Genomic DNA, 22,289 nt, shown 5'->3' with positions numbered 1-22,289 from the left:
TTCTAGCAGCAATGTCCACAATAGCCAAACTGTGGAAGGAGCCTCGGTGTCCTTCGAAAGATGAATGGATAGAGAAGATGTGGTCTATGTATACAATGGAATATTACTCAGCCATTAGAAACGACAAATACCCGCCATTTGCTTCAACGTGGATGGAACTGGAGGGTATTATGCTGAGTGAAGTAAGTCAATCAGAGAAGGACAAACATTATATGTTCTCATTCATTTGGGGAATATAAATAATAGTGAAAGGGAATAGAAGGGAAGGGAGAAGAAATGGGTAGGAAATATCAGAAAGGGAGACAGAACATGAAGACTCCTAACTCTGGGAAACGAACTAGGGGTGGTGGAAGGGGAGGAGGGCAGGGGGTGGGGGTGACTGGGTGGCGGGCACTGAGGGGGACACTTGACAGGATGAACACTGGGTGTTATTCTATATGTTGGCAAATTGAACACCAATAAAAAATAAATTTATTATTTAAAAAAAAAAACCCTGTAGGAAACCTGCTTTTGTATTTGTGACAGAGTGGTTGAGGACAGTATCTTCTTTACTGCCCATACAAAGAATTTCTTGAAACCTAATACCAGAAATTCCTTAGCTCTTAAGGAATATATTATTTTATGGACAGTGTAGGCTATATTACTAATTGTATTTTTTGCATATATATCAAGAATCTCAGACATATCTTAAGTTCAACTTTAATGATTATGACTCTTTAACTTGATGTCTATGCTATAACTTTACCCTGATTTTGTTCCTATTTTCTCTTTATTTTGTCCAGACTTAATTTTTCATTCATTTATATTTGTCTACTGTACAGATTGTTATGTATCTTACAATCCAGAGGAAAACCAATTAGATGATAGAAAAAAATGAGAGCTCTTTATTCAAAAGTGAAAAATAAAGCCATGGGTTTGGATGAACTTACTTGGGGAGAGAATAAAGTTAGGACAAACTCAGGCCCAGGATTTAGCATTGAGGAACCTATGTATTTAATTACTATATAGAAGCAGAGAATCAGAAATACAAGCATGGAAGACAGGCCAAGGAGGAAGGAGGGCACCTGGGAAGTGGGAAGCCAAGAAGCAGTAGCTACCTGATAGGAATACTACCGAAAAATCAAAGAAGTTGAGGACTGAAATGGCTACTGGGTTTCACAACTTACCTTTAGATAGTGTTTGGAGACGAATTCAGATTTGAGTAGTTTGAGGAGCAAATAGCAGGTGAAGGAATGCAGATATGGATTGTAAGCAGCTCATAATTTTATGTTTGTTAGACATTTTTACTTCTATGCGTTTTCTGTTCATATCTTTTGTTCTTTTTATATTAGTGTTGTATCTTGTTATTAGTGTATATGTAAAATATATATACATGTAAATATATAATATATAGATACAAAATTTATATAATATAAACAAGCACTAAAGTCTAATTTAAATGAAGGTAATATTTTGTCTAATTAAACTCTACAGTCATCAGGATTCTTTAGGAGCCATTAAGAGTGTATTATAACCTGAGAATAGCACAGACTCATGAGTGGATTACAGTGTCTTGAATCTTTGCTATACTGCATGATCTTGGGAAAAAGAATGGTAGAGAGGATAGATAAGGATCAGAAATTGAGGGCTGGAAGGAAGATGATTTGGAGAGCTTTAGCCGTACCTTACAACTTGGAGTTATCTGCTTCTCAGGCTATATCCAGAGTTCAGGTGAGAAAAGTACAGTATCTTTCAAATAAATGTCATGTTTAAATGTTAAAATTCAAGGGGTGCCTCGGTGGCTCAGTTGGTTAAGCGTCTGCTTTCCACTCAGGTCATGATCCCAAGGTCCTAGGATAGAGCCCTGCACCACATCGGGGGCTCCCTGCTCAGCAGGGAGTCTGCTTCTCCCTCTGCCCCTCAATCCACTCATGCTCCTTCTCTCTCTCATTCTCTCTCACTGTGCACACTCTCAGTCTCTCAAATGAATACATAAAATCTTAAAAAATTGTTAAGATTCAAAATGGCAAATTTGGGAAGGATGGTGAAGAGAAATGCAAGCTCATTGGCAAATAATTGTAATGTGTGTGGGTATCTGTGGGCATGGGTATTAGACTTCCAGGCATGAGGGGACTGTGTAGAACTGAAAGATGCTTTCTGAGCTAATAAAAATAGCTTTGCAGAAATTTCTAACAAAGCAAAAGGGAAAATGTGTCAGGATAAGACCAGAACCTGTGACCTCACATGAACATCTTTAGCAGAGTTACTAGTATCATACAAAAGCAAAACAAAACAAAATGTGGTCACAGTTAGCTTGAGGTTCTCCATTTGCAAAATACATGTGTTCATAAAAGGAATACCTACAATCAGGTCTACAATTTCCAAGTTCATAGGAGATTGCAAGCATTTTGCTACAGCTGAAGAAAAGCCATTTGTGCTTGACTCAAAGCTGAAATTGTTTTCAAGCTCAGAGGGTCTTTTGATTTTATGCAGAGGGATAGAGTGAGTTAAATATGTTTTCTCTTTAGCCTAGAAGAATGCAATTCAGTTTATATTTAATGAGGATAGAAAGCACAATAACAAGTATTCATGTTGCAGTCTAAATGATGTATTCCTTTATCAATAAGAACTAATTAGGGAACTAATAACCTTTATGATTATTTCAATAAGCATTAATTATACGGGAAAATATAATTTCTGTGAGCACCTGCTATTGCCTATGTTCCATACGGGGTGTAGAGTCCATGCATCCATAACCAAAGACACCGTGACTCACCTGAAATTTCTCAGGGTGTGTATGGGGGGTCAATCTTGCAAACTTGAATCTACAAAGTAACTACAAATACCACAGGACTAGTTTGTCCAGTTCATATTTGATAAGACACTAGTGCAGATACGATTCCATGGGATGGTAAACTATTGAGAATTCTAATAACTTATATTCATATAGTCTTTTATTCTAAAAATTATCTGAAGTAGATTTTTCTATATGTTTGTATTTCTTTTTGTCAATGGTATGCTCAAAGTATTACTTTAAATAACAAGTTTTTAAAAAGCTTTTCAGTATCTAAGCCAAACATTCTTCAAATTTTGTTACAAATTGCATGCTCAATAAATTTTGTATTGTTTTGGTGACTGAATAATATTTTCTACTAAAGAAATAGTAAAGAATAAGTATTCATTAAGATCAGGTCAGTGATTGTGATGAAATAGCATTATATTATCAACTGAAATAACTCCAAGACCACTTCAGATTTTGTATAAATGCTGGCAGAAAGTAACGGAAAAGTAACACTTCTGTACCCTTCAGACTTTGAAATGCCTATTTCCCACACAGTAAATTTTCATCAAATTTCATAATGAATTATTAATAGCTCAAGAAGATTGTGAGAATTTTAAAACATGATATGCTAATGCCCCTCCTGATTCCATTAAAAACCACATGTTTACAAGTAATTAAAAAAAAAAAAGGAAAAACGAAACCAAAACAAAACAAAAAAAGGAAGATGCTCAAACCAAAAGAACATTTCATTTTATCTTGGTGGAGCAAGGTTAGAGGCAGTTTCACCTATCCCTCCACTTGGAGCTGATTTGTTCCTACTTTGTACTCCTGTTTCTGCAAAAGTAAAGTGGTGAGATATATGTGGAAGATCAGAGATAAAGGGAAGATTGACAGTTTCAAGGCTTTTAGAAGATATGATTTTGTGCTTATTTATCCTAATTAGTGGCTACTAACTACTGCTCCTTCAGTTTAATCCTCTGAGCCTAGCATGTAAAAGTAGTTATTAAAGATTTATGTTTTCAATATCTTTGTGCTCACTATTTCAAAATAGTAAATACAGAGGATGGATTTATGGAAAGAATTTGTTTTTTCTTTTTTGTTTTATTTCATAGTGGTGGCTTAATGTAGTAAGAATATTAAGTCTTATTTTATTTTGAAACAGGCTGTTAAGATAGAAAAAGTACTTTCTTTTCACAGTTAAAATTGAGGCTTGAAGTTAAAGTCACATCACCACCTCCCCTACATTTCCCATGCAGCTGCCAATCACAGAACAGAGAGGAATCAACTGGTGTTGTTGAAGTTTTACAATAATATTGAATTAAAGTGTAACCAGCTTTCAGTAATAAGTAGGGGTTCACCATTGTCTTAACACAAGTATGCATATTCCATAATATTCAATAGGAGAAAGCAAATGCAAACAGAAAATGTAAAAACTTAAATACGAGAACAAATGTTGGTGACTTATCTAGCTTCTTTTAATCGCTTGACAATCTCAGAAATCCCCATTGTGGATGGGGGAATATTTAAAAAAACTATTAGCTATAAATTATTAGCTAATTATTATAAATTATTAGCTAAATTAAATAGCTATAAGGTAGTATGTCTCATTTTTGACCGTCTATTACTTTTTTAAAGATTTATTTATTTATTTATTCATGATAGACACAGAGAGAGAGAGGGAGAGAGAGGCAGAGACACAGGAGGAGGGAGAAGCAGGCTCCATGCACCGGGAGCCCGAAGTGGGACTCGATCCCGGGACTCCAGGATCGTGCCCCGGGGCCAAAGGCAGGCGCCAAACCATTGAGCCACCCAGGGATCCCCTTAACCGTTTATTATTTGAGATTTTCCCCTCATCATTTGAAACATTTGGTTGTATGTAATCTTCCAAGAACAACGTGCACCCAGCTCATAGCCTCCCCAGATCATTGAAAGTGAAATCTAACCCAAGACACTGTGGAAACTTCCAGCATAAAGCAGTCTTTTGGAGGGTCATTGTTACCTCTAGTGCATGCTCCATGACCGGGAGCCCACGCCAGCCAGTATCGGCTTTGGAGCAAGGCCAGGGAATACGGTGGGTGGGGATGAGGCCCAGCAGACCAGAGGGAAGGGGGAAGGATGGAGGGTGACTCCTAGTCCATTCCTCTGACAGAGTAGTGACTACTAGAAAGAAGGAAGACCCAAAGAGACCATGAGTCTTTCAGCAGTTGTTTGAAGCCACTTGAGAAAGCTTGCTAGCATTGTTTCTAGCTGAGTTTGTCCTACTTGGAATGACAGATTTCCCCCATCTCCCTCATTTGTCATCTCAGCCCCTCTGAGGGCCCGGAATGGGATCAGGGGTCGGGGGACAGCGGTGGGAGGCCGCCGAAGCAGAAACCGGCTGAGCCCGCTGCAGGACGACTGCGTGTCAGTGACCTCCTTTGCCCAAGAACTCCCTCCCGGGCCCCCGCCTTTTATCGAGATCCGCCTAGTCGCCGTGCCCGCGCGACCGCATCCCGCCGCCCAGCCACCGCCCAGCCCTGCCCGCCCCCGCCCTCTCCTCACCTGTCCACCGCAATGGCCGTCATGGAGTAGATGCTGGCGAACACCGCCGTGATCGGAAAGAAGTTCTGGAAGCGACAGTAGTTGGCGCCGAAGTACCACTCGCTGTGAAGCGCGTAGATGAAGTTGACCAAGGTGTTGAAGGCAGCCATGGAGGCGTCGGAGAAAGCCAGGTTCACGAGGAAGTAGTTGGTGACGGTCCTCATGCGCTTGTGGGCCAGGATGATCCAGATGACCACGAGGTTCCCGAAGACCGCCACGGCCACCACCAGGCCGTAGGCGAGGGACCAGAGCGCGATGCGCCAGGACGGCTGCACGAACTGGTTGGTGAGGTTGGCCCGGGGCTGCGCCGGCGCCGCCGAGGCCGCGGGCGGAGAGGCCGACAGGTTGCCCGCTCGCCCGAGCAGCTGCAGCCACTCGGCCCCCGCCGCCGCCGCCGCCCCCGCGGCCAGCGCCGCGCTCAGGTTGCCGCCGCCCGCGCCCGCGGGGCCCGCGCGGTCGGTCCAGGTGGCGGCTGCTGGGAGAGAGCCCATCGCCGCGCGCCTCCAGCCCCGGGTCTGCCCGCGCAGCCGCCTCCCTCGGAGCTCCTGCTTCGCGGTCCTTGGGCTGCTGGGCGGCCCGCAGCTCCCGCCTGCGAGCGAGCGAGCGAGGCGGAGACGCTACCGCGGCCCTGGCTGGGTTTGAGATGCTCCGAGCCAGCAGGTGATGCGGGGGGGGGGCAGGGGACGCACCTTCTCCGAGGAGGAGTGGGCGACTCTCGCAGGCCAGAAGGCGGAGAGGGGAGGGAAGGGAGATGTTAGGAGCTGTCACCAGCGGGGCACTCCGGGGGCCCCGGGCGCTGCAGAGGGTCTTTATAGTCTCTTGCAGTCCCCTGCTTCGGTGACGTTGTGGGGGCCGGGAGCTGACGAACCCCTTCGTGGGCTACGATTGAGCTCCTCTCCCCAGCGCGCCCTTGGCACGCATCTCGTTCATTCGCTCCTGGAAGCCGCGCACCGGGACCTTAGGGGGTTGAGGCGCTCGGGAAGGGCTGCGCTTCTTCACTTGTAATTGAAACCTGTACAAGACAAACATTATATGTTCTCATTCATTTGGGGAATATAAATAATAGTGAAAGGGAATATAAGGGAAGGGGGAAGAAATGTGTGGGAAATATCAGAAAGGGAGACAGAACGTAAAGACTGCTAACTGGGAAACGAACTAGGGGTGGTAGAAGGGGAGGAGGGCGGGGGGTGGGGGTGAATGGGTGACGGGCACTGGGGGTTATTCTGTATGTTAGTAAATTGAACACCAATAAAAAATAAATTAAAAAAAAGATTTTTTTCCCCCTCTTTTAGTTTCAAGCTCTTTTGCTAAGGTCCATGCTCTCAGACCTTTATTACGGGCTGTTTGTTCTTTTCTAAACCAATCAAAGCATTCACCCCCAAAGCGGAGGCAAGATCCCCGGAGATCTGCCCACAAGGGCGCGTGTGGGTGTCACGGGCTGCAGGCTGTGGGCACGGCTGGGACGCGCACTTTGTTGGGGGTTCCCTGGCTTTTGGAATTTCGCTCCACTTTCTGCTTGTGTGTTTATGTTCTCACTTCTCACATCCTTCTCCCTCTCGCTCCCACTTCTGAGGTCTAGCCATTCGTCCTCTTCTAAGCTCCCTCACTTAGAAATCAGTTTCCTCTGACTTCCTCCCAGGCAGAAACTATGGTTTCTCCTGGAGGATTCTGCTCATGCTGGAATGCCATAACACGCTGAGGGTAAATCAGAAAGCCCCCGGTGTAGATATTTTTTTTTTTTCAATACAATGATGAGAATTGAATCACTTCTTTTCTCTGGTGTGAACGTATCTTGTAAGTGATCTGAACATATTCATTTGGTTATATGGCTTTGGATATTCGGTACCTTAGTTTTTGGCTCTGACCAAGAGGACACACTGAGAAGGATGAGTGACAGTAACCTGTTTCCTGTGCAGACCCAGGGGCCTTGACTTCTGAGCGTTGGCCTGGAGCAGGTGAGCAGCAGTGTTCCGTGGAGTGCAAGCTGGAAGATGTAGTCTGTGCTTAGATGGATGATTTATCAATATGTTCCAGAGTAGAAGCTCTAGTTTCTTGAGGGGGGCAGGGATAGAGAGATTTAGGGTTAAGCATGTTTTAGCAGCCTCCCCCAAACATTGAACTCTTTGAACTTGAGTTTCCTCATTTGAAAGTGAATATTAAGAAAATCTTATTTACAGAATAATTATGGGATGAGTAGTTACAACAGACTTTCAGCAACAGGAGAGAAGAGGGAGACCTCCATATGTGTTAGCACCCTTTCCTCTTGTTATCATTGTCTGTTTCATCTAGACATTTTCAGGTAAATAGGCTGGCACAGCAAGTTTTATTTGCTTCAAGAAATGATAGCATGTGATTTGTGAACATTTTGTATTCCTTAGTTTCCTGGTGAAGGATGTATTTTTCCAAAACTCTGCAGTGAGTATTGTACAAATGAACTTAGGATGTCTGGTAATGAATAATGTTTTCTTTCTTGTAGTCTTTATGACAAACAAGGTAGTGTATAGAAATGTTTGAGGCAACCTGATAAGTATTTTGATACAAACCTGCTTCAAAATAAATGCATGCTGAAAATGATGATTTTCAGAAGTTATTATTTACTATTTCTTCTCAGAAAGTCCTGTGACAATATGTGATAAATTATAAGAGAATTTAATAGAGATGCCACATGTCCTGCTTACTAATTCTAAGTGTAACTATTTTCTTTTGAATGGCAGATTATTTCTTTCTGCCAATTCACCACTTAGAAATTACTTGAGTTACAAATGAAAACCTCTTTCTTCTCTAATGAAATCAAGGAAGAATTAAAAACGTTTTGTGTGACATGCACCATTCATCAAATAAGTCATGTGGTGGCTTGGTAATCATGGATATTTTGATAAAATATTTAACGTAGAATTATCTACTTGTGTAGAAATCCATTCAGTTTACTCTGTTGCTTTACTTGTCTGTACAGAGTATCATGTCTGTGATTCTGCCTTCATTGAACTTTTCCCTGATTGGAAATGATATGAAAAAAAAAGTGATAATGACAGGATTAGAAGTACTTACAATGCCAGGGGTTTAATCAGTGAGTTCTTTCCTTTCAGAGGAAGAGAAAGATCCAGGTCATGGCTTTCCTTTTAGATCTGCCTTCTACAGAGCGAATCTCTCTGTACCCAAGTAGAGGATTTATTGTTTATTCATTGCTTCAGTGATTCTTCCCATCAGTACTGGGTATACTTCCTTACAGGAGCTGGGCCAAGTACTAAGGATGGAGGAATGAAACTACAGGGAGAAGCCAGATATGAACCCTGCCCTCACTGAACCTGCAGTCTGGCAGCATTTTTGACATTAGAGCAAGTATTACATTAGAGTATTATGAATAGTAAAATAGGAAGGTACAGAGGAAAATGGAAGTGTGCAACTGAATAGGAGGATGTTGTGTTCACTGGATTCTGGATTCTTTCAACTTCTCTTAAAGAATTTCTTTGTAATTAAAAGATATGTACCTCTCTGTTTATTGCAGCTTTATTTACTATAGCCAAGATATGGAAGCAACCTAAGAGACCATTGATAGAAGAATGGATAAAGTAGTTGTGGTATATATACACAATGGAATATTATTCAGCCATAAACAATGAGATCTTGCCATTTTTGACAACATGGATGGACCTAGAATGTATCATAAGTGAAATGAGTCAAAAAAGACAAACGCCATATGATTTTGCTTATATGTGGAATCCAAAAAACAAAACAAACCAACAAAAAAGCAGAAACAGTCCCATAATTATAAGGAATATGCTGATGGTTGCCAGTGGGGAAAGGAGAGGGTGGGCAAAATGGGTGAAGGGGATTGGGAGACAGAAGTTTCCAGTTATGTAACAAGTAAGTCACACAGGGATGAAGGCAAACATACTGGAAGCACAGTAATCAATGATGTTGATAGTGTCATGAACCATCACTTGCAGGAAACTAGCTTCACAAAAGAAACCTACAGGAAGTATACCTGAGATTATGTGAAATCAATCAAAGGCAAACTTGAAGAACAGAGGCCAGAAAGAGTAAAAATTTTTGTGACAGGAGCTGCGGAACAAATCAGGCACATACTAGCTAATTTCAAAACTTACCAGTTCTTTATTGGAGAAAACATGAATACAGATGGCATGGTTGCTCTGCTGGGCTACTGGAGAATGGAGTGACCTCATCTATGATTTTCTTTAAGAATGGATTAGAAATGGAAAAATGTTACTGAATTTAGCTATTATTTTGGATATATCACCTGTTGTCATAACTGGCTGTTGCTCTTCACTCACACAACACTAGGACTTAGACAAATGGGCCTGATGTCATCTTGAGCTCATAATTTTTTTTGACTCTGATTTATTTGGAGCAGAGGCATTGTTTTTAGATATATATATATATATATATATATATACACACATATATATCTTATTATATATATACATATATATTACGTATCATGTAGGTTGTGTAAAGATAAGTTGCATTTAAACTCTTTGAGAGAATGCCTCTTAGTTTAATAGTTACACCCATCCTGTGTTGCGTCCTGGAGAAACTAGAGCCTGGTTGTAGACTACTACTAGAAAGCAGAAGACTGACTGCAAATGACTTCTACAGTGAAAACTACTTCTGGGACCGGAATAAAAGAAAATAAGAACTGAAAGTATTAATTCTGAGTTCAAGTAAAGGGAAAGGCCATGCTCAGAGCTGTGCCAATGTTTGAAGTCGATTCCTAACATGTTTCATCATGTACCAATGGAATTAGTGGTTAACTTTGGAAGAGATTACCAAAAGAATAAAAAGAGACGTGTATAGTAAGGGGGAAAAGAAGCTTAGGAGTGTGTTTGAGCATATTTAAACCGTATGTAAATACATGAGGCTGCTAGGAAATAAGCCAAGCATAGTATCATAGGAGATGTTAATAGGTTTTATATAATAGTGATTAAATTTTGGTTTGACTGCATAAATGTTAATACAAATTATGATCTTTTATGTGAATGTTTGTTATTTATTCCTAATGACCAAGAAAGGTTTTCCTATTTTATGATGTGTAATAGATTACATTTCCTTCGTTTCATTTGTTCTCCATATTTTCACTTAGAATACATATTGGTAATGTGCCCCAGTAATTTGCTAACAACTTATAATAATAAAATGGATACTGATGACATGCTTTCCCTGCCTCCTTTCTCCTTTTATTCTCTCTCTTACAACTCAAGGAAACCATATGGCATATTTCACACTTACATTTTTATTTTAACAGTCCTCTTAAAAATAATAAGGTAGAATTTCAGGTATTGGTGCTGGCTAGTGAAGAAGTTATTTTTAGAAAAAACTTGTCAAAGTTCCAGATTTCTCTGACAACCAACTTCTCTTTGACAGTTTGGTTTCAGTATGTTCACTGTTACCACTTTTTGAGATTTATTTTTCTTTCCTATGAATTTCAGGTCTGATAGTCCACACTTCTACTCTTGCTTTGCACTTTTTTCCTTTGTTATTTCATCATACTCCTTTGCAATTACCTCGGGTCATTTCCACTCTCTGAGTTTTGGACTCCTACAGTCAGGCTACTGAGTACTGCTGGCAATCAATCACTAATCAACAATCGATACAACTGCACTCAATTGTGTAGACAGGTGTTCCTTGAAAATGCTTGTTGTCTGCCAGATATCCCACAGAAAAGGGGTATTGTGATTCCTATTTCCCAAATCCAAACTTTCCTTCAATTTTCTTCTTTCTTCATCATCCTTCTCCTGCTCAGCAAGTTATCTCCAATTTATCTGAAAACAAACAAACAAACAAACAAACAAACAAAAACCCTAAAAACCAAAAACCAAAAAACATCAGCCAAGTTGGAGCTCCTAGGTGGTAGCTAAGTGACTGACTCTTGATTTTGACTCAGGTCATGATCTCAGGGTTGTGAAATCAAGCCCTGCATTGGGATCTAAGCACGGAGTTTGCTTGAGATGCTCTCTCTCCTTTGCCTTCGGCCCCTACCCCTGCTTTCTAAATACATACATACATACATAAATACATAAATAGATTTAAAAAAATCTTAAAAAAAGAACATCAGCCATGAATTTCACATTTCTGTACATTTCATCCATCTTTTCATCATTTGTTATCATCTTGGTGAAAGTGCTTTATCTTCTACTAAAACCAATTCTTTTATCTGTGCTACCTGTTCTTTCAACAAATCCTCTCTTTTGTCTCTCTTTTAGCATCTTTTTTTTTTCTTTAGAATTGAAACATATCTAAGATTCTACATTAAAATAGCTCTTTTCTGACCACATTCCTTTTGGTCACCACTTTTCTTTCTTTTCTATTCCCATATGAGCTTCTTTAGCAAAATATCTAAACTCAATATTTTCACTTCCTCACTCACAATAATATTCTTAAGTATCAAATATTTAATACTTTTCTCTTAGTGCACAGTCCTATCAATTATCTGCATGTTAAATCAAACTGTCACTTTCTGTCCTTAACTTCCTTGACCTTTCTGTAGCATTAGTATTTGACATTTATATCAGTTTTCTAGGGTTGTCATAATAAATTACCAGAAACTGAGTGGCCTAAAACAACAGAAATTTATTTCCTCCTTTATTTTCCAAGTATGTTTATTGGAATTTTAGAAAATGAAATGCACATATAATTTATAGAGTTATAGAGGGATGGCAATTTTGCTACCTGCATTTATACCCTTGAGTAATTTGGAGACAATTTCCAAAGAAAAGCATATTTGTATAAATTCATCAACAGAATTTTAATAACATTAAGATGTGTTAATTTTTTTTTGTCTAAGAGAAGAAAGGGTTCTACTCAAATAAGTATGGAGTGGTAGGTGAGACATCTGTTGGTTATCTACGAACACTGGCATTTCCCATGTTGATTCAAAATATACAGGTGACATAATTAAGAGAAGAATTAATCTTTCAAAACTCATTAAAGTATCTATTACTCTAAATTAAAAACTGCTAAAAATGTGTGTGAGTAGGTAGGGGGGACAATTCAGCTTTTTTTAGCTCTCAAAATAAGAGCTCCTTGGAGAACTCCTATCTGTTAATTAAATCAAAGGTAATCAGTACAATTATAGGATTCCATGATTGGTATATAATTTCTGTACTACACATTCATTTACTATCATTTAAAGGAGGAATCAGAAATTAGTGTGTAGAGGAGAGGTTGATATCTTTATTTAAGTAGCTTAGTTTTGCTTGGCATAATTTTTCATTTCAAATATGATCACTGCATAAACTCCACAAGAATGGAAAGATATTAAAGAGAAAATAGGTAAACTTTGCTCATAATAGTGCACAAAATTTTCTGGATACATATTTATTCCAAAATGTCCTTAGTGGTCTAAGAAGATTTCTAAGAACATAATCTATAATCAAATCAGCATTTTATATAGTTTAATCTAAATCTGGTTTAGATTAAAAAACCAAATATAGCTAATACTCTGAGGCACAAATTACCTTCTAATCTTTGTACTATTATAAACTGACTAGTTTAGTATTTAGCTGTTGATCAAGAGCTGAAAAGAAAGCATCATTATGTATTTATGCACAAATAATATATAAATTGCATTATTGCACTAACATATTATGTACATTTAAGATATAATGAAATTGAAAGATGAAACCACTGACAAGTTTTTATTTTTTTAAGATTTTATTTATTTATTCATGAGAGACACACAGAGAAGAGAGAGAGGCAGAGACACAGGCAGAGGGAGAAGCAGGCTCCATGCAGGGAGCCTGACGTGGGACTCGATCCCGGGTCTCCAGGATCACGCCCTGGGATGAAGGCAGGTGCTAAACCGCTGAGCCACCCGGGCTGCCCAACAATAGTTTTTAAAAATACAGTTAGGATCCCAATATGTAATCTCCATCCACATAGATCTGGTCATAGATATGAAAATTCCCCTTCTGTAATTAATTTGAAATATTAATAATGTTTCATAGTAAAAAAAAATAATGTTTCATAGTTTCTTTCCTCACACAACCTGTACAAACAAGTTATTTGCAGCCCTGCAACTTGCGTGGCTGTCTACGCAGCTGGGAGTCAGCAGGTGTGTGCAGAAATGGTTGTCCTAATTTTTATAGTATTGATATACCTCCTAATTGATTGAAACATAGATATTTTCCTTTTTTCTTTTTAGGAAGTTTTATTCTCTTCCCTGGGAACATTTGGAATTCCTCAGTATCCCCAAAACTAAAGATAAAACACTCCATACTGAAGTACCTGTAGGTGTTAGTTTTCATGAGATTGGCAATTGAGGGAATGATAACTCTAGTACTGGGAAGTTGATGCATAGTATCTTGTTTCTATTTTGGGGGCTCACTCTCACAACCGGGAGCATGACTTGAGTGAAATGAAGAGTCAGACACTTAGTCGACTGGCCACCCAGGTGTCCCTTGTGGGTACATTTTTAGTATCAGTTGAGGCTACCTCCAGGTGTGTTGACCTCTTACTTCACTCGTCCAAAGTATCCCTCCAATGCTGATTTGAAGTGTTGATAGTGCTCTTGTAACTAAATTGTATATATTTTGAGAAGGGTCCCTAAACCTTTTTTCCCCATATACCCTGTTTTTTAAATTTTTGAATGTAACTCCTTATTTTTCCTGAACAGAAGTCTTTCAAGTACATACACAAGGTATTATAGTACAGTTGACCCTTCAACAAGGGTTTGAACTGCGTGGATCTACTTATATGCAGATTTTTTTTGATAAATATAGTATTGTAAGTGTATTTCCTCTTATTATTTTCTTAACATTTTCTTTTCTCTTTCTTACTTTATTGTAGAAATCCAGTATATAATGTATGTAACATATAAAATATGTGTTAATTGACTGTTTTTGTTATTGGTAGGGCTTCTGGGAGACAATAGGACATTAATATTGAAGTTTTTGGGGAGTTAAAGTTTGGATTTTTGATTGTGCAGGGAATCAGTGCCCCTGAGTCAACTATAGACATGTATATAGTCCAAAAAATTATATATATATAGAAGTATACTACCATAATTGTTAACATCTCTATTGTATGAGTGAGGAAACTAACAGAAAAGTAATTTGAAATTTAACTAACGGGGCCAGCATTCAAATCCAGAGGTTTCAACAGCAAATACCACCCACTTAACAACTTTAAATTATAACCATTTTAAATTTGGCCTCATTTTAATTGGGAAGTAATTGGAAGAGGCTAATATGTTTTTTTTAATGTCAAATCATCATACAGAGTGTAAAATACACAGGGTGTACATTTCATCAATAGGTCAGAGACCAAATACATTTACTGCCAAAATGTATATTTTTATATTTTCCTGTGCTTGTATATAGATAATATTAAGTAGTAAAACTCCATATTTTCTTCAGTAATTTAACTCATGTCATAGGTCTTTGACTATTGATGAAATGTAAACACTGATTATACTTAGGAACCTCTTTAGCTAAAAAGAAAAATCTTTAAAACTTATTTATTTATTTATTTATTTATTTATTTATTTATTTATCTATCTATCTTTTCCCCCTAGAGAGTATAATCAATTTATGATTGTAATGGTTTTTAAAAATAACTTTTTTCTGGATAATTTTATTTTTTATTTTATTTTTACAGATTTTATTTATTTATTCATAGAAACAAACAGAGGGAGACAGAGACATAAGCAGAGGAAGAAGCAGGCTCCATGCTGGAAGCCCAATGCAGGACTCAATCCCAGGACCCTGGGATCATAACCTGAGCCAAAGGCAGATGGGCAACCACTGAGCCACCCAGGTGCCCCATCTGGATTCTGATACATTTCTTAAAACTAATAAATGTGTTACTTTAAAGTACATTTTTAAATCAGATTTTCTTAGTGTTTCCATAATGCTGTTTTGCTGTTCCAGAATGTCATTCAGGCTATCATAATACACTTAGTCATCTTATACTTTTAGATCCTCTAGGCTGTGACAGTTTCTCAGACTTCCTGTGTTTTTGATGATCTGAAGCATTTTTGAAAACTTCTGGTGAGCCATTTTATAAAATGTCCTTCAGGGACGCCTAGGTGGCTCAGCAGTTGAGCATCTGCCTTAGGTTCAGGGCATGATCCTGGGATCTGGGATCAAGTCCTGTATCAGGCTCCCTGTGAGGAGCCTGCCTCCCCTTCTGCCTGTGTCTTTGCCTCTCTCTCTGTCTCTCTGTCTCTCTCTCTCTGTCTTTCATGAATAAATCAGTCTTTTAAAAAATGCCCTTCAGTGTGGGTTTATTGAAGTCTTATCTCATGATTAGACCGAAGTAACATGGTGTGGGGAGGAAGACCACAGAGATGAAGTTATTCTCATCATATGGCATCAAAGGTTCATTATATCAATAAGACTTATCTCTGTTGATATTGGCCTTGATCACTTGACTGAGGTAGTGTTTGTCATGGTTAGCCATTTTAAAGTTACTCACTTTTCTTTCTCTTTCTATACTATTCTTTGTAAGTAAGCCACCATGTGTAGCCCATGCTTAAGAAGTGTGGAATTGTGCTTACCTCCTTCAGGGCAGAGTAGCTACATAAATAATTTATGTATTGGGTATCTTCTGAATGGGAAATTTCTCTCTTACCCATTTATGTACATATCTATCTATCCATCTATCTATCTACCTATCTATATCAGTACAGACTCATGGATATTTATTCTATATTTTGGATTATAATTTAATACTACTGTATTTTTATTTTCTTGCTCAAATTATTTAAGCTTTGGCCTTTGGGAGCTCTTTTGGTTGTCTTCCATGTCTCTTTGACAAATTCCATTGTAGGAATAATAATAATTATCATTATTATTATTATTATTCATAATTCATAATTATTCATAATTCAACAAATTCCATTGTTGGAATAATAATAATTATCATTATTATTATTATTATTTTAGCATTTCCTTACTTTCTGGCGCTGTAAGATGCTTTAGCCTTATCTGGTATATTTCCTGTCCCAGCTTAAGAATAAGACATTTATCTAAGAAGCCCTATTTCGTTTGATTGGTGAATGGTATTAGAAATCAAAATCGGGACGCCTGGGTTGCTTAGCGGTTGAGCGTCTGCCTTCGGCTCAGGGCATGATCCCGGGGTCCTTGGATTGAGTCCCATATTGGGCTTCTCGCAGGGAGCCTGCTTCTCCTTCTGCCTATGCCTGCCTCTCTCTGTGTGTCTTTCATGAATGAATAAATAAAATCCTGAGAAAAAAAAGGAATCTAGATCTGGGCTCTGAGTGTGTTCATTGCTACTGGGCTGTCCTTGATTCTAGGCCCTCTCAGAGGACAGAACAAAGATGTGTATGTGCATATAGTAGCCTGTGTATAGACTCATATCTACAAATATTTCTAAATGTATTCATCTTTTTCTCTGTTAGGCTAAACATGTACTAGTATTGATGTGTCTAACTGTAATCTAGTACTACATGGATCTTTCTACCCTTCTTTTGGCTTGACCATAATATTCCATTCCATATGTGATGAACCTGGATCTCACCATCACCCATCAATTTATTTATTTGTCAATTCCATTATACCTGTATAATGATTTCAGAATTGTTAACTTGTACCTCCAAGAGAAAACGACTTTGCCAGTTAGAGTACCTTGCTTGTGTTCAGTTTCTTTTGGCTTTAAACATACAAACTCAGCCATTTTCAAAGTAGCTTAGCTCAGAAGCTAAGCTTTCTTCCTTACTCACACAAATGAGGTTATTTAATGTATTTTTAATATGGTTCAATTCCTTTGTCACAGTCTGAATTCCACTCTACAATCCTTTCAACCTTGTAAATGATTTTTTTAAGTAGGCTTTACACTGAACTCACAGCCCTGCTATCAAGACCAGAGCTGAGATCAAAAGTCAGACAATTAACCTATTGAGCCGTCCAGGCACCCCTAAGTGATTTTTAAATTTAAATGTGCATTCATTAAGATTCACTCTATGGGTGTAAATTACCATGGGTTTGGACATGTGCAGAATGTCATGTATCCAATATTACAGTATCATATTATAGCTTAACCACCCTAAAAATATCTCTTTTCACAAAACCCCGGCAACTACTGATCTGTTTACCAACTTCGTGGTTTATCTTTCTTAGAATGTCATAAAGATGGAACTATATGGCACTTTCAGACTGACTTCTTTCAATTAGAAATATGTATTTAAATTCATCTATATTTTTTATGGGGCTGGATAGCTTATTCCTTTTTGTCATTGAGTATTATTCCATTGTGTGAATGTCTCATAGTTTGTTTATTCATTTTCCTATGGAAGGACATTGGTTGCTTCCAGTATATGGAGAAAATGAATAAAGCTGCTATAGACATTTATATGCTGGTTTTTATGTTGGCATGTGTTTTCAATTCAGTTGTGCAGGTACCTAGGAGTGCCATTGTTGGATCATGGTAAGGCAATGTTTAGCTTTGGAAGGAATCACCAAACTGTCTCTCAAAATGGCTGTGCCATTTATATTCCCACCAGCAATGAATGAAAGTTTTTGATGTTCTGCATTCCTGCCAGCAATTTGTATTGTTAGCTTTATGTAATGTAGCTATTCTAATATATATCTATATCTATATATAGATATAGATATATATTAGTTTATATTATATTAGTATATATATGTGTATATATATAACATATATATACACATATATATATATTAGTTTATTTTGGGAGGAGGGGATTTTGAGTGGCTGAGATGAGTCATGTAGATGCTGCATGCTTGTGTGACTGATCTACAATAAAAACCAAGACATCAAAGCTCACATAAGATTCCCTGGTGGACAACATTTATCATGTGTTCTCACACATCATTTCTGGGAAAATTAAGTGCATTCCGGTGTGATTCCCTGGGTAAGGATACCAGGAAACATATGTCTGTTTTCTCCTGGATTTTGCCCCATGTATCATTTCAGTTGCTGATTTTAATCTGTCTCCTTTCATTGTAAAAAGCCTTAGTCGTGAATATAATAGCTTTCCCATTTTCTGGGCAGTCTTTCTAGTAAATCAGTGAGCCTGAGGGTTATCATGGGAACTCTATTACATGCTCTTAACATATTAATCATAATTATTTTGTATTTCTTTTCTGATACCTCCAACATGTGTGTCATATGTGAGCCTAGTTCAGATAATTGTGTTATCCTTTCCCACTGGGTGTTCTTGCCTCTTTGCATACCTTATAATATTTTGTTGCAAGCCATACACGTTGTGTTGGGTAATAGTAAATAAAGGAAATCAGCCTTGAGTGCAAGGATTTTTATTCATCATCTTGGAGTTGGACTGTGTTTAATATTTGTTGTAGCTATAGGTGCAAAGGCTTTAAATTCTTCTAATGACTTTGTTTTTGTCTTCTCTCCTGTCCTAAAGGCTTCCCCATTATTGTCCCTCAGAGTCTGAGTTTTTTCAGTTGTAATCATTATTATTAAATGAGAGCCCTTGGGATGTCTGGGTGGCTCAGTGGTTGAGCATCTGCCTATGGCTCCGGGTGTGATCCCAGGATTCCGGAATCGAGTCCCACATCAGGCTCCTACAGGGAGCCTGCTTCTCCCTCTGCCTATCTGTGTGTGTGTGTGTGTGTGTGTGTGTCTTTCAAGAATAAATAAATAAAATCTTTAAAAATAAATAAATAAATGAGAGCCCTTTTTCTGTGGTAGTAAGGTGTGGGGGAGGGGAAATTTTTCTATTGTATTTTGGTTAAGCCTTAGTCTTTTAGTGGGACTTTGACTTGGACTGTGTCCTTCACAAATATTCCTGACCTTCTTCCATTTTATAGCTTTCTTTCTTTCTTTTTTTTTTTTTGATGTTTCCCTTGCCTGTCTGAAGCATTCCTAATTTATAGCCTTCTAGCTCTGTCTCCTGTTGATTTAGTTTCTTCCCCATAGTGAGGCAAGAAACTAATTTTTCTTCTACTGCAGAGAGACTGCTGTGGATAGGAATTCCTTTCACTCAGCTAGATAGGGTTTCAAAATTTTGCTCCCACAAAGTTTTTCCCCTGAAAAGTAGGCTTTGGGAGTGTCTCACATTGGCTACTGTTCTCCTCACCCTGTCAGAGCCACAAGGGGAACTTTCTTGGATCATTACAGTGAGCACCTGGTAGGATTCTTGGAGGGGAAGCCTATGAAAGGATGAGTTCCTCTAAGACTACAGCCCTATTCTCAGTCTCAAAATTAACACATTTCTTCAACTTAATGGCTCTATAGGCTTCTGCTCCAGGTAAGCAAATCTTGGTTGTCATACTTTCTGGACATACCTCTTTTTCCAGATTTTGGAGTGACATTTGCCCTATGACTTCAATTCTATGATGGATCCAAATGAAGGCACCAATTTTCAGTTTGTCCAACTTGTTTTCATTAGCAGGATGAGAGGAAAATGTATAAGATCTTTACATGTTAGGGCTGAAACTACAAGTCTTCTAATGAAGTTTTAGAACACATATTTCATATATTTCTGCTATGCTTTTATGTGCCATCAAAGTAATGATTCTTGCTATGTATTGTTTTATAAATATATGTGTGTGTGTTTCACTGTCTATTCAATTAAAAATTGTGTGTTAAAATGATTAAGTGAAATTAGCATAGACTACATTTCATAAGGATCATTAAAAATCAAGACAGATCTTCCAGAGTGTTGAAACACAAACAGAAAAGTCACAGTGTGTTTTAGCATTTTGTTGTATTTGCTAGTCAAAGAAGAGACTAAGACATGGTTGCTTAGTGAGAAATATAGTTTGCAGATGTAGGTAGTCCAGAGGGAGCAAATGGAGTTCTATTATTTGAATAAGTTATGACAGGACTGTGCCTGGTGGAAGAGCACAAAATGAAATTGCACAAAAAGCAAGAGGGTTAAAAGCAAAGCAAGACTGACTATATAAACAAAGATTATAATGGTCAAGAAAAAATTGCATCAAATATTGGTGGATGAAACCCAGCAGCTAAAGAACCAGTATTTAAAAAATGGCCTATTGGCTAAGCTATCTTATCTGTGGTTCAGTGTGCTTCAACGTTGTTGGATGTTTTCAGCAAACAGACATAACCATTCAATATAAGAAATAATAATTTATGATGCAAAGCATTCTTAAGATCTGAAATGATTTCAGTTGTTTTATTTTTATATTTGAAACTTATTAGTACTAATGTACTTAATCTACTCACTACTAATTCATAATATGCTTGGACACCACACAGTATATTTATTTATTTATTTATTTTAAAGATTTATTTATTTATTTATGATAGAGAGAGAAAGAGAGAGAGAGAGGCAGAGACACAGGAGGAGGGAGAAGCAGGCTCCATGCTGGGACCCCGATGTGGGACTCAATCCCTGGACTCCAGGATCGCCCCTGGGCCAAAGGCAGGCACTAAACCGCTGAGCCACCCATGGATCCCCCTCACAGTATATTTAAAATTGCTATTCAGATAACAGTTTTCTTTTCTTTTTTTTTTCAGTTTTCTTTATTATAAACTAAATTAATCTTTTCTAGTTTTTCAGAGAAAGAATGCTATATCTAGAAACTGGTATCCAGAAAATATTTTTTACGAAGTGAGCCATTTGTTTTGAATGAGGTAGGCCAGAAAGATTTTTTATTTCTCAGGTTCTAAGTTACTTAAAAGATCATCAAAAAATGTTGTTCAAAAGATACTTATCATGAAAATGCCAAAACTCATTTCTCAATCTTCTTTCAATGGGTAATCTATAGTTTCCAACATTCTTTAACCTGAAACTTTGTGACTCCTTAAAATTTTGTTCCTTTTTGTATGTTAAGCAAAATTTTGTGCTAGCTTTATTAGAAAAAGTTGTTTTAATATTTTCAGCCTATTTTAGAAGATCTTACTCTTACATTTATCATTGCCAATGATATAAAAGTTTCTTTCTTCTTTTAAACACTAACTCTAACAGGAAATTGGCAAACCATAATTGGTTTTAAATGGAAAATGGAGAACAGCTGGGCATCAATATTTTTTTTCCTGAAGTATAGAGGGATTGTTAAAATATATTACATATCTTTCAAAGCCCAATTCAGGGCAAGTCCCTTCCATTAGGTTATTTGTTGCTAGAGTTGCTTTCACTGATATCTGCAATTCCTGAATTTCATTCATGCTCATAGTATAATTTCCAAAATTTGACAATTAATTTGTTTGCTTTTAACATGATTTTTATTAATCTTTCATTGTAATGTTATGTCTTTGTGGCAGATTATATTTTACAAAGATGGCTACACTAATATTTCCCATCCTTTATGTTCTTTGACAATGTGACCTTGACACTTGTCCCCTTCCCTTGAATTCTGGGTAGGCTTATGAGTCAATTGCATCATGACTACAAAGGCTATGTTAGAAAAGATGATGAAATGGTCACCATGATATTTGCTTTTGGAGCTCTGAAATGCTATTTAAGAAGTTTGATTACTTTAATGCAGTCATATTGTGAGGAAGTGCAGACGTCATGAAGAGGTTCTGTGGAAGTCTCAGCTGAGGACCCAGCAAATAGCCATTATGAATTATTATACATATGTGTAAATAAACCATATTTATTGTTGATGCCAGTCCTAGGCTGTGGAACAATGATCAATGTCATTCATCTAGTCTTTTCAGCAAAAACAAACTATATTTAATGTACCCTATCCAAAGTCACCATCCACAGAATCCATGAAAAAAAAATAATTATTTTAAGCAACTAAATCTTGAGGTATTTTGTTATGTAGAAGTAGTAATTTGAATTACCTTACATTATATGACAAGCTTTGGAGGGAAGTAATTATGTATTGCAATTCATTTGTTCCTATGTAGTTCTCTGGAATGAGTAAGGGAGGAAATTTGCTTCATTTATGTCATAAGCCCTTCTTTCACCAAAGAGGAATTGTTATAGATTGTCCAGTTTTTAAGGCTCTAATTGGACCATGATTGTGAGTTGGCAGAGCTGCCAGATTAGGAGGTCATGCACTAAGGT

At 37.8% G+C, this 22,289-nt stretch overlaps 1 protein-coding gene across 1 annotated transcript in view; it reads right to left on the bottom strand.

Moving 5' to 3' along the window:
• The window catches only part of TACR3 (tachykinin receptor 3), a 76,679-nt gene extending 70,847 nt beyond the window's left edge, over positions 1–5,832 (bottom strand). Inside the window, 1 exon segment of the mRNA NM_001097541.1 lies at positions 5,303–5,832. Within this exon segment, the coding sequence (NP_001091010.1) occupies positions 5,303–5,832 (530 nt within the window).
• Positions 5,833–22,289: the final 16,457 nt, after the last annotated feature.

The sequence above is a fragment of the Canis lupus genome, chromosome 32, assembly GCF_011100685.1.
Source record: "Canis lupus familiaris isolate Mischka breed German Shepherd chromosome 32, alternate assembly UU_Cfam_GSD_1.0, whole genome shotgun sequence".
Lineage (NCBI taxonomy): Eukaryota > Metazoa > Chordata > Mammalia > Carnivora > Canidae > Canis > Canis lupus.
This window is presented reverse-complemented; position numbering and strand designations above follow the sequence as displayed.